We start from the raw sequence: 12375 nt of genomic DNA, 5'->3' as shown, positions 1-12375 counted from the left end.
GAAAAAAGTACACCACAGTCTCAGAGGGTGGCATTCAAATCATATAAAGGTGACATGTGTGACATCTCTAACAGAGTGGAAGGTAGAAGAATCTGTGTGGCTATAGGGCTTCAACATTTTGTTTAACTGCTAAAATGCTAAGTCTAATTAAACTGTGGAACAATTCATATACACAATGTTATTCCCAGGACAACTAAAAATCATTACAAATCCATTCAAGAAAAACTGGACAACTTCAATAGTCCTATGTGAGGAAATTTTAATAAGGCAGCAAAAACATTTAGCACACACAGTTTTTGTGACAAGTGATTTCTCTTGGTTACCTTCCCAGGAGTACGTCCCACCCCAGGTCCTCCCAAGTCCTCTGCACACACACCCTTCCCTCCAGAATCTTCGCATGAGCCCGTTCTTCCCTCACACGTTCCAAGGCTGCATCCTAGCAACAGGCCACACGACACACACTTTGGCACTGGCCCAGCTGGCAGCTGAAGGAGAACCTCGGAGCCCAGATCTCCACTGAAGGACAGACCTCCCCCAAGTTCTCTATGCGCTGTTCCGTGGGCAGGCTGTGCCCCTCAGCCCTGCCCCGGGCACTGGGGTCCAGCACCTGACAGGAGGGCATGGCCACCTCCAGTCCGCTCACTGTGTCCACTGACTTCCCTTGGCTGGCCGGGGTCCCCCAGCTGTCCCTGACCCTGGGTCTACTCCCAGGCCATCCCACAGGTGTCCAGTGACCTTGCGTCCATGCTTTCTCATAGCATCTCTGAAAGGATGCTCCATGATCCTGTAGACCTTGCCTTTTTTCTGGGGTCCTGACCTCCATCTGTAGGCCTGGCCATCAGAGGAAGGTGGTGCTGTCTGCTCACACCTCCAAGACATCCTGCAGCTCAGCATCTGCTGGGGGCAAGGCCTCACTCTGTGGTCCAGGAGCAGGGAGTCACCCCAATGCCACCCACAACACCCAGGTGTGCCCAAGGTGGCTGCACAGAGAAGACTGTTGGGGACCTTGGAGAGAGTGGGAAATAGATTCCAAAACAAGAAGATGACCAGGCAGTTACAGAGAGGCAGGCCAATCAGGAAAGGGGCCCTGATGGCACTGAGGGTGCACAGCCCACTTTCAGGTCCCTGGGTGCCCAGGGAGGCCTCTGTTCCTTTGTGACCAGGCCCAGGCCTCTGCAAAGAAATGTCCACACCACAAGCTCAGAAGACAGATCCAACCAGAAATCCCAGACCTCCTGTATGAGGTCCAGCCCCAAATGAAATGCCATCACGAGCTCATATAGCTCCACCTGAGGGTTCCCGCCAGTGCAGAGGAGGAGGGGTCCAGTCACATCCCACACCTGGCTGCCCCAGAGGGCCTCAAAGAAAGTGAGCGAGGAGGGCCCTGCTTTCCCTCTGCAGCCTCAGAGCTTTCCCAGAGAAAGACCCAGCAGGGAAAGGATGCAGAGGCAACAACAGGGCAGACACAAACCCAGAGGAACTGCTCACCCACACCTGACAGTTGCAGGTCCTGAATATGCAAGGTTCATCTGGGGCCACACGGGTGAGGGAACCTTCTGAGGCTGCTACCACCCCGAGTTGGGTTTTTGAGTCACTGCTGAAGATCTAGACTTGGAGAAGGAAGCAGCGCTCCAGCGCATCAACAGTGCATTGCAGGGTGAGACCAAGGTCACCTGGGACTGTGGTGCCATGCAGCCGTCCTGTGCTGTCTCCCTGCCTGCTGCAGGGACTGCTCCTCCATCAGCCCGTCCCTCCAGCCCCCAGCATGACCCACAGCTGGAGAGACGCAGGAAGATCTGGGACTTCCTGGGCCCTGTGGCCGTCCTGGACTCTGATAGAGCGGCCAGTACTGGGCATCCTCTACCTCAGAGGAGACACAGCTCACCATACCTCTCTTCTCTCTCAGAGCCCCTTCCAGGCTCCTCTTCATACTCACTGCCTCAGCCCTGTGCACCCTGCTGACCCCCGCTGCCTCCCCAGGATCAGGCAGGGCTGACCTGTCTGCTAGGTCCCCGAACCCCTCCGCCCCTGCTCCCGCCCCCACACCAGGCATGGAGTGTGCAATCAGAAGCCCAACTTCTGACTGGCCTGCCCCTGCAGCTGCTGCAACATCCCCTCCCCTTCCATGCTGAAGCCCATGTGGGGGCCCCCTCTGAATGGGGGGAGGAGGCCATGTGCAACCCAAGGCTTCAGTCACAGCAGGTGCCAGTTCTGCTCCCCCGGCAGCTCCCAGCAACTCCAGAATGGAGTCTCCCACACCCACGTGCATAGACTCTCCAGTCTTCACCTTACAGACCCACCCCTCTTCACTAATCCCAGTGCCCTTCCCTCCACTGGCCTGCCAATCACTCCTGTTCTCAATTCCAGCCTCTCAACCAGCATATCTGCAGGCCTGACTCCCCAGCCAGCTTCTGACATGGAGGTCACCCCCAGGGACACCACTCATTCCCCTAGCCTCTCCTCTCAGGGCCTCCCCATGGCTCCTGTCAGAGCTTCTTCCCTTCTGCCCAGGTGCTCCAGATGCCCCCAGGGACAGCACAGCCTCAGTCACAGTCACCACCAGCTGCTGGCACAGAGGTTCTGCAGCCCCACCCCAACTCTGACACTTTCTGTTAAGCCTGGAACCACTGCCCAGCCCATATCTGGGGCCCGTGATGGGCAGCAGCTCGGAGCCACCACCATTCACAGCTCTCCCCAGTAAGGACAACTGGCAGCTCCAGTGCCAGTCTGGGCTCCAACTACTGCTCCAGGCCAGCCAGCCTTGGGCAGCACCACATGGGCAGCTTTTGGGGATTCATCACCCACACCTTCCACCTTGGGCACCCATACTAGCACCTGGTCAGCTTTTGCTGCCACCCTAGCTATATTCCCTTCTGGTACAGCCACTGTCCTCGGCTTTGCAGCTGCCAGCTACACACCCAGCACTGTGACCAATGCTGGGCCCAATACCAGGCAACAGCACAAGCCCAGCCTCCTTCAGGGATAGTGGGAATGTAAAGAAAGCAATGTCTGAAAAAGAGTAGAGGTAGAACCACCAGTACTTGAGACTGGTGAAACTTGTCCATTTCCTCACACTTTGACGACAGGTTATAATAAAAGCAAGTCTCAGACCAAATTCTACCCCTTGTACAGAATGTATTAAACATGTATCTGCAAGCAAGCACAAAACAGTTCATACTACATGATAAAAAATCCAGCTCTGTGTCCTCTTGAGTGTTCTAATGACCTTTGTATAAAAGTCCACTTGAAGCTGACTTGAAAATATTCCAGAAGCAGATTCTATTAACCTGATTCAGATCCCAGATGCAGACATGGCACTGCTTGGCAAGCCATGCTGTGGGAGGCGTCCCACATACAAAGTGGAGGAAGATGGGCACGGATGTTAGCTTAGGGTCAGTCTTCCTCAGCAAAACGAGGAGGATTGGCAGTAGATGTTAGCTCAGGGCTAATCTTCCTCAAAAAAAAAAAAAAAAAAGAATATTATATCATGGTTAAATTTCTGCATTTGATAGCTGCGCTGGAGTTGTTAAGAAAACTCCTTTGTTCTTAGGAAATACACAATAGGGTTGAAGGGACATGGTCTGGGCAGGGCTTGACATCAAAGAGCTCTCTGAGGCAAAGCCAAGGACAAGAGGTGGCTCCTCATAACTAAGCTGGGCCTCATGGTCAGGACATGAAGATAAAGTCCTTGCAGGAGGTCTATCTCTTCTCCCCATCAAAGAGTCTGAGGTCACCAACCTTGTTCTGGAGACAGCCCTCAAAGACAAGGTTTGGAAGATTAGGCCCCTACAAAAGCAAACCTGCACTGGCCAGCAGACCAAGTTCAAGCATTTGTCACCATCAGGGACTACAGTGGCCACGTTGGTCTGGGTGGTAAGTGCTCCAGGGAGGTAGCCGTTGCCACGCACTGGGCCACCGTCCTGGTCCACAACTCCATAGACGCAGGGTGGCGAGGCCACAAGTGGATCAAGTTTGGCAAGCCCCACACCATCCCTTGCAAGGTGACAGACACCTCTTGGGGTCTCTGTGCTGGTGTGCCTCATCGACGCCCCTGGAGGCACCGGCATCATCCCGGCACCTGGGCCCAAGGAGCTGCTGAGGATGACTGGTACGGACAACTGCTACACCAAGGCCAGAGGCTGTGCTGCCACCCTGGGCAACTTTGCCAAGGCCCCTTTGCTGCCCTCTCCAAGATCCACAGCTCTCATCCCACCACCTCTGGAAAGAGATGGTCTTCACGAATCTCCCTAAGAGAAGTTCACTGACCTTCTAGTCAAGACCCACTAGTCAAGACCCACAGCAGAGTCTCGGTGTAGAGCATCCAAGCTGCAGCTGTGGCTGCCACATAGTGTTTTTATACAAGAAAAATAAAGTGAATCAAGACTGCAAAACAAAATCCGTTGTGAGACGTGTTAACTATATCTGGACCTCATCGTCAGAGACTCTGATTCAGCAAGTGCTGCTGCTGGAGTGACTCTCAGACCACTCAGGCACACTGAAATAGCATCTTATTGTCATCTTCATTTTTCAGTGGCTTAGCAAGACCATGCAGAGAAGGGTCTCTTATTGCCCCATACTAGCAGGTTACTTGATCTGGAAAAAGAGTTTGGTCCCATGAAACTAGTAAATACCCTGACACTGACAAATAAAAATGGCAAGTAATAGGATATATTGGAGAATATGAGGAAGCCATTTGGTATAAACCTAATTCAGCCTGACCTTGTCTTTCTAAAAGGGCCTGCCCGAGGCTGTTGAGCAGGCATTGTGTATTTGCTTTAGAGATTCCCTATGGGAAGAGCAAAAGGCCCTTGAGATAAAGGTGCAACTTTCCTCCCCCTCCCAATCTGGTGTCTCCTTAAGGATTAAGCGTCTTTCCTTAGGCTAGAAGCTGCTTGCTGTGCTCACCTGGGACCGCCCAGCTGGAGACAATAGACTTGCCTCCTGCTACACCCACCAAGACAGCACACCCACTACCCGCTGTGTCCATCAAGTGCTGTGCCCACAGGGCAATCTTGTGACTATTGTGGGAGGGACATTTCAATCATATGTGAAACACCCTCTTTGAGGGTATATAACCATCCTGTGTACCCCCCGCTTCTTTGGAGTGCTCTGTTCCTTTGTGGAAAGACTCTCCCGGGTTATAATCCTAAAATTTAAGCTCAGAATAAACTCACACAAATTTTCATTTATAGATTGGTTCGTCGACAACACAAACTCCTAATGGTCCAGGTAGGTAAGACTGCCAGCCAGCAAGTCCAGAATTCTAGCAAGCCTGTCCAGAGCCCTGCGCTCCCCCTGCCAACTGATACTCACATGCTTCTGTTTGGAAGGAAACTTTTTCTTTTAATCTTCTTTTTTATATTCTGCATTGTTAGTTATTTCTTGGTTCCTCACACAAAACGTCTTTTTCGCTTGAACCATTTCAGGCCCTCGATAACTGTCCTTGACTATTACAATGCCCTCAAGTCCTGCAGAAATGCGCTCTGCAGACCCCAAAGGAGTTAACCGCCTGCACAGATTTCCTTTTACCAAGAAACGAAATCCGTAAATCGCAATGTCTCAGACTTCATTCAACTGAAATGTAGATTATAAAACAGCATTTGATGAATGAAGAAACAGGAAATGGCAAGATGAATTCAAATGAAATATTATTGGAGAACTGAAGTTTTTAAATATATTTGAATCTTTTTTTCCAGGAAGCGGACACTAATTTCTGCAAGGAAAGAATGACAATAGCACAACTCTTTGAAAGCAGTGTTTGCACAGCTGTCCGCGTGAAGTCAGTCACCTCCCGACGTTGCAGAGCACACCTCAGCTAACTTTCCGCGGGCCTGCGCTCGCTCCCTCGGGAGGCTCGGGCGCGCACAGCCGCTTCTCGCCGCGGCTCGGAAAGGGCGGCTGAGCCGAACACGGAAGACGGCTGCGGCGGTCACCGCCCTGCGGGGACAGTCTTCCGGGCGATAAGACGCCAGCCGGGCGTGTTGCCGCCCGCCCACTGCGCGCACTGTGGCCCGTCTGGCTCGGCCCCCCGGGCGGGCGCCACCAGGGCGGGGCCGCGCGAGCCAGGCGGACAGCTGGGCTCCTGGCGGGTCACTAAGGACTCGCGGCCGCCCCGTCCCCGCCATGGCCGCGCGCCTCCTCCGCGGCTGCCTGCGCTTGCGGCCCGGCGGGTGGGCCCTGCGTCCTCTGCCCGCGCGGTGAGTGCCCCCGGCCGCAGGGCCCGCGGCTCCCCCGGCTCCCGGGCGCGGCGCGCGGCGGGCTCCCTCCCGGCCTCCCGGGGCGCGGCGGGCCGGCGGCTGCCCCTGTCTCCTGGCGCGGGAGCCGCGAGCCCCCTGCACAGAGCCGGGCGGGCGAGCGGGGCCTCGGTCTAGGGGGAGCGGTCTCCGCGCCGCGCGGACCTGAGACCGTGCCCGCCCGCCGCAGGCTGACCTGCCGAGCTGGGCGGACGGCCCCATCCGGCAAGGACGCCGCTAACTGGAGATTTAGTGACAAAAGCTTTAATCATTAAATGCAGAGGAATTAGTGGAGAGCTGCTAAGTGGCTCAGTGACTTAAGCAGTGTCTCTAAGATCGAAAGCTGCCCAATGGCACATGATAAACTGGCAGCCCTGAGGACTCGCTGTTTGAGAGGGTAACAAGTCGGATAAATTGCTCACTGCAGCTTTGGGCTGTGCTCTAAGATGCCTAGCGAGCGGAGACAGCGCCTTCTGCTCCAAGGAGGGCTGGGGAGGCCTCCCCGAGGTGACTTGGCTTTAGGGTACACGCGCTTTTCTAAGCTCTGCTCAGAGCTTCGTAAAACAGTGATCCTCAAGCTTTTTGGTATCAGGACTCCATCGTGCTCTTGAAATTAGAGGATCCCAAAGATTTTTTGTTTATGTGAGTTGTGTCTATCGATATTGATATCAATAGATATCTACAAAACTGAGAAATTTTACAAATATTTAGTTTACTTAAAAGTAAACATAATATGGAACCGGCTCCGTGGCCGAGTGGTTAAGTTGGCGCGCTCCGCTGCGGCGGCCTAGGGTTCGGATCCTGGGCGCGGACATGGCACCGCTCGTCAGGCCATCTGGAGGCAGCGTCCCACATCCCACAACTAGAGGGGCATGCAACTAAGATATGCAACTGTGTAGGGCGGGGGGTGGGGGGTTGGGGAGATAAAGCAGAAAAAAAAAAAAGTAAACATAATAGGGTCCAGCCCCAAGGCCGAGTGGTAAAGTTCCTGCGCTCTGCTTCAGTAGCCCAGGGTCTAGCCCTTTCGAATCCCAGTTGTGTACATGGACCCTTCATCCAGCCATGCTGAGGCAGCATCCCACAGGCCACAACTAGAAGGACCCACAACTATGTATTGGGGGGCTTTGGGAGAAAAAGGAAAAATTTAAAAATCTTAAAAAAAAAGTAACCATAATAAGTCTAAGAAGTCCATTACATATTAACATAAATAACATCTTCAAGAAAAATAATTTTTTCCAAGGAAAAAATGAGAAGAGTATCATTGTTTTACATTTTTGCAGATCCCTTAATGTCTGGCTTAGTAGAAGACAGCCTAATTCTCCTGTCTGCTTCTACATCGTCTGTTGGGATAAGTTATTTTGGTTGAAGGATAGGAAGAAAATCTACTCTCATGTAGAGAATATTGGAAAAAGAAGGCACTGAGGGCCCCTCTGAATAGTTTTATTATAACAGCCTTCTTAAACTTTAATGTGGGTGTGAATCACTCAAGGATGTTAAAGTACAGTCTGATTCAGTAGTCTGGGGTAAGGTCCAAGATGGTGTATTTATAACCAGCTTCCAAGTGTTGCTGAAGGTGTTGGAGGAGACTGTGTCCCTTTTATAATGTTAATGAGGCTTTTAAAAATAATAATGAAAGCCTGCTGTTAGATTAGCAGCAGTTTTGCCTCAGAAAATCAATAGCCAGTTTATTCAGGACAGATTTCCTGGGCTCTAGAGAGGAAAAGGGCCAGTTCATTGGGTGCAGATTCCTTGTCTTTAAAGTAAGAAATGGCTGTTCCCACAAACTTGCTGCCAAATCTGACTTTCTTCCCTCTGCATGTTCTCTCTTGAACACCTTTGACTGACCTGAAAGTCGTTATTCTTTCTGGCACTTCTTTCACTTTTCTGTGTCTTGGTGTATTTTACTTACAAATATTAGGAAGGTTTCCTTAACATAACATGGGATATAAAATTTTAAGATGCAGGCACACTTGAATGTAAATTTTGCTCTATTATTTACTAATTATTTTGACAAGTGCTTTAGTGTCTTAAAGCCTCAGCTTTCTAGTCTCAAGTCTCAGCACAGTTTTTTCCTTAAGTAAGAGTCCCAAGTATGGAAAAGCTGTATGCATTATAGTTTTAGTTCTATGAGCAAGAAGTTGGAACCAATCACTTCAGTTATGGGATAAAGTAAATTTTGGTCTGTTTGATGTGACATTGTAGTGGTCTGCAAGGCCCCTCCACGTCCCGGTTCCCTGTTATCTCTGACCTCATCTGCTACTCTTCTCATTGCTCAGTTCCCTCCATCCACACTTGGCCTCCTTGCTCTCTCTAGAACAGGTCAGGTACCATCCTGCATACAGCCTCTGCTCTAATGGTATCCCTGTCCTAAAATTCCTTTACTCGGGAAATCCGCGTGCTTAACTCTGTCATCTTGAAGCATTTGCTCAAGTCTCATTTTTCTAGCTAACCCTTCCTGACTGCACCGCTTCATACTGCGGCCTCTGTCCCCGCCTTGGCCCAGACACGCACTCTGATCCCTGCTCTCCTGTTCTTTTCCAGGGCGCTTATCCCCTTCTAACTTATTATATAATGTGCTTCTTTGTTTATCGTTTAGCGTTATTCAGTCTGCCCTTCTAGAACGTAAGCCTGAAGATGGGGATCTTTGTTTTGCTCACTGGTGTATCCAGTGACCTGAACAGTGCCTGGTATGTAATAGACGCTCAGAAAGTACTTGTTGAATCAGTGAATGGAGATACCATTAAAGATGATGATTTGGGGCTGGTCTGGTTGCGTGGTGGTGAAGTTCATGCACTCCACTTTGGCAGCCAGGGGTTCACCAGTTCAGATCCTGGGTATGGACCTATGCACCGCTTATTAAGCCATGCTGTGGCAGGCGTCCCACATATAAAGTAGAGGAAGATGGGCATGGATGTTAGCCCAGGGCCAGTCTTCGTCAGCAAAAAGAGGAGGATTGGCAGTAGATGTTAGCTCAGAGCTAATCTGCCTCAAAAAAAAAAAAAAGGTGATTTGGATGACAGAGTGGCAACCAGAAAAATGTTTCTGAAGACAAAAAATAAACCAGATATAAAAATTGTATAATACTATTCACAAACTAAATGTTACCACTTCAGGGACATCTGAGATTGTGTTAACAAATAAAACTCAACTAAAATTTGCATATAAAAAATAAACTTAAAGCAAAATGACACAAAATGTATATTAAGTATCTTAGTCAGCTTGGCCACCATAGCAAAATACCATGCGCTGCATGGCTTAAACAGCAGAAATTTATTTCTCATCATTCTAGAGGCTGAATAGTCCAAGATCAAAGTGTGGGCCAATTCAGTTCCTGCTGAGGGCTTGCATCCTGGCTTGTAGATGGCTGCCTTCTCCCTATGTCCTGATAGAGCCTTTCTTTGGTGATTGTGCACAGAGAGATCTCTTTCCTTATAAACCCACCAATCCTCTCAGATTGGGACCCCACCTTTATGATCTCACTTAATTGTGATTACCTCCTCAAAACCCCATCTCCAAATATGATCGCATTGGGAGCTAGAGCTTCAACATGCAAATTTTGGGGACACAATTCAGTCCACAGCCTTGAGCAAAGGTACATAAACCAGAACAAGATAATCCATTTCAGGGGAAAACAAGATTGAAACAATCTAATTGCCAATTAACAAGACTAATCTTTTTCTGGACAAAGACTGAAAGAAAAAGTAAAGAAAAAAGTAGGGTCCAACTAAGAAAGAGAGAAACCCAAGTAGAATTTCACGCAAAACAAAAAAACGTTAGTTGGCAGTATATGAAAAAGTGTTTTGTATGTGAGCATGAAAATGTACAAAGTGGTACACAGGTTTGCAAAATCTTTTCAAGACTATCCCAGGGGAAAAATCTGAAGAGCATTGAACTAAAGGACTACATAGCAGTCTCAGTTTAAGCTCAGGGTGGGGCAGGGGGCTGACGGGTCAGCTTCCAAAGATCTTGAGTAATTCCGTACTAATGCTTGCAGAGATTGGTGGGCATTCTAATTTTGATTGACAGCCAGATTGGCTCTGTAATGTAGCAATAACATCAACATAGTTTGTATCTTCTACATCTACCATTTGAAATTGTATGATTCTGGATAAAATATTAATTTGGGGAGTTTACATTATCTTAAACATTGTACCTGACATGCAAACTTAGTATTATTTGATTGTAATATTTGTATTTTACATAATTTAATCCACATTGTGTGAGAACACTATTTTCCCTCAACTCAAACATGTGGTTGGTTCTGGCATGATGCCCTCTTTATGGATTTGGAAGTAGAGTGTGAATTGAATAGATGGTGTAGGGAAGGAAGACATTTCCTCTACCCTCTCTGGGTTCTTCTGGGCAGGGAACGAATTACATTCACATGAGACAGAATAGCAGGAGAAAATTAAACAAAGCTTTATAACATGTATACATGGGAGAGGCTCAGGCAAGCTGAGCAACTCGCCAAAATCGCTGAAGCCCCCACCTTAAATATCATATCCAGCTAAAGACAAAGGAGGATGTTGTGGGTGGAGGGGGAGCCAATCATGGGAGATTACCACACAAGTGCAGTAAACAAATGCAGATTTACGTCCTTGCCTTTGGCATTAAGAGTTTCTAGAGATAAGGTCATCCCCGCCTGTTCTTCCTGGTACAGAGAGGGAGACACCTTTACAGATGGAGAAGATATCCTTACAAATGTAAATGTCTCCTAACAAAGGGCAAGCAAGTTCCACCTCTCAGAGCCTCCTTCCCTGTCCCAGTTTATTAAAAGTAACCAGCCCCAAATAATCCTCATGCCAAAGAGACATATCTTGACGTGGCCAATGCCAGGCCCCCCCAGTGGTGAACTACTTCTTATTCTCATCCAGGTAAGCTAGGGCCTATCAACAGTGGTAGTCAAATCTGAACAGGGTGGTCAAATTTCAGGCTCTTTCTACCTGCCTCTAAAGTGTCTCGGGGGGAAAAAAAGCAGGGTTTTTCCATGTTGTTCAGTCACATTAGTTTGGATATGAAGAGTAACAATTCACTGAGTTCTCTTAATGTATATATTTCGAAGATGTTCTCATTCCGGAGGGGAGGAACGTCTAGAAACTCCTTCTGCTAAAAAATTAACAGATATAGGAATTAGAAGAATCTTCTCTTCAGAGCATGACATTTTCCGGGAAAGTGTAAGGAAGTTTTTTCAAGAAGAAGTGATTCCTCATCACGCAGAGTAAGTGGACATTTTCCTTTAATGTACAGTAGGGGTACAATAAGCATCATTTCCTAGAATGCTGTGTGTTCTGCAGAAAAGATATTGTGTTTCATGCTTTATAAACATTCTTACCGCTCTTCAGAATTATACTGTAAGATTAAGTTTTACAAGTGAATTTTAAAATATACAATTAAAAAATAAGAAGGAGGTCAGAAGGTACAAACTTCCAGTTATGAAATAAATAAGTCCTGGGGATGGAATGTACAGCATGGTGACTATAGTTAATTCTGTATTGCATATTTGAATGTTGCTAAGAGAGTAGATCTTAAAAGTCCTGATCACAGGAAAAAAAAAATTTATAACTATGTATGGGATGGATGTTAATTAGACTTATTGTGGTCATATCGCAATATATACAAATATTGAATCATTATGTTGTACACCTGAAGCTAATATAATTTTGTATGTCATTTATACCTCAGTTTAAAAAAATGAGGGGCTGGCCCCATGGCTGAGTGGTTAAGTTTGCACACTCTGCTTTAGCAGCCCAGGGTTTCACTGGTTTGGATCCTGGGTGTCAGGCCATGTTGAGGTGGCATCCCACATGCCACAGTTAGAAGGACCCACAACTAAAAAATATATACAACTATATACTGGGGGGATTTCAGGAGAAAAAGCAGAAAAAAGAAAAAGAAGATTGGAAACAGTTGTTAGCTCAGTTGCCAATCTTTTAAAAAAAAAATGAAAATTTGAAAATTTGCAACTCAATCTAAGAGTAGTATTTTTGACAATTCTGGATAAGTGGCCACAAAATATTAATCAGTTTCATATTCTTTCTTCTTCTGCTTTATGAATGAATTAAAATACATAAAAGCTCAAAAGGCCAGCATAATGCAAATCTTGGTAGGCAATTGGCTACCTCAAAGTATTGTTATTACTGGA

At 48.0% G+C, this 12375-nt stretch overlaps 1 protein-coding gene and 1 pseudogene across 8 annotated transcripts in view; both read left to right on the top strand.

Moving 5' to 3' along the window:
* Nucleotides 1-1689: 1689 nt before the first annotated feature.
* Nucleotides 1690-4251, top strand: LOC100066956 (small ribosomal subunit protein uS5 pseudogene; annotated as a pseudogene).
* Nucleotides 4252-5782: 1531 nt separating this feature from the next.
* The window catches only part of ACADL (acyl-CoA dehydrogenase long chain), a 75790-nt gene continuing 69197 nt past the window's right edge, over nucleotides 5783-12375 (top strand). For 6 of the 8 annotated variants that reach the window (XR_011430926.1, XR_011430938.1, XR_011430939.1 and 3 more), the window contains exons 1-2: nucleotides 5955-6197; nucleotides 11296-11451. Coding sequence is in view for 3 of the 8 variants with exons in the window: in XM_070247516.1 (XP_070103617.1) it covers nucleotides 6124-6197; nucleotides 11296-11451 (230 nt within the window). In the remaining 5 variants the exon portion in view is untranslated. Of the gene's footprint in view, nucleotides 6198-11295; nucleotides 11452-12375 lie in introns of all 8 variants that reach the window. The other 2 variants (XM_023628680.2, XM_023628683.2) reach the window with 2 other exon arrangements.

Source organism: Equus caballus, chromosome 2 (assembly GCF_041296265.1).
Source record: "Equus caballus isolate H_3958 breed thoroughbred chromosome 2, TB-T2T, whole genome shotgun sequence".
Classification (NCBI taxonomy): Eukaryota; Metazoa; Chordata; class Mammalia; order Perissodactyla; family Equidae; genus Equus; species Equus caballus.
Note: the sequence above shows the minus strand (reverse complement) of the source record. Positions and strands in the feature narration are given on the sequence as shown.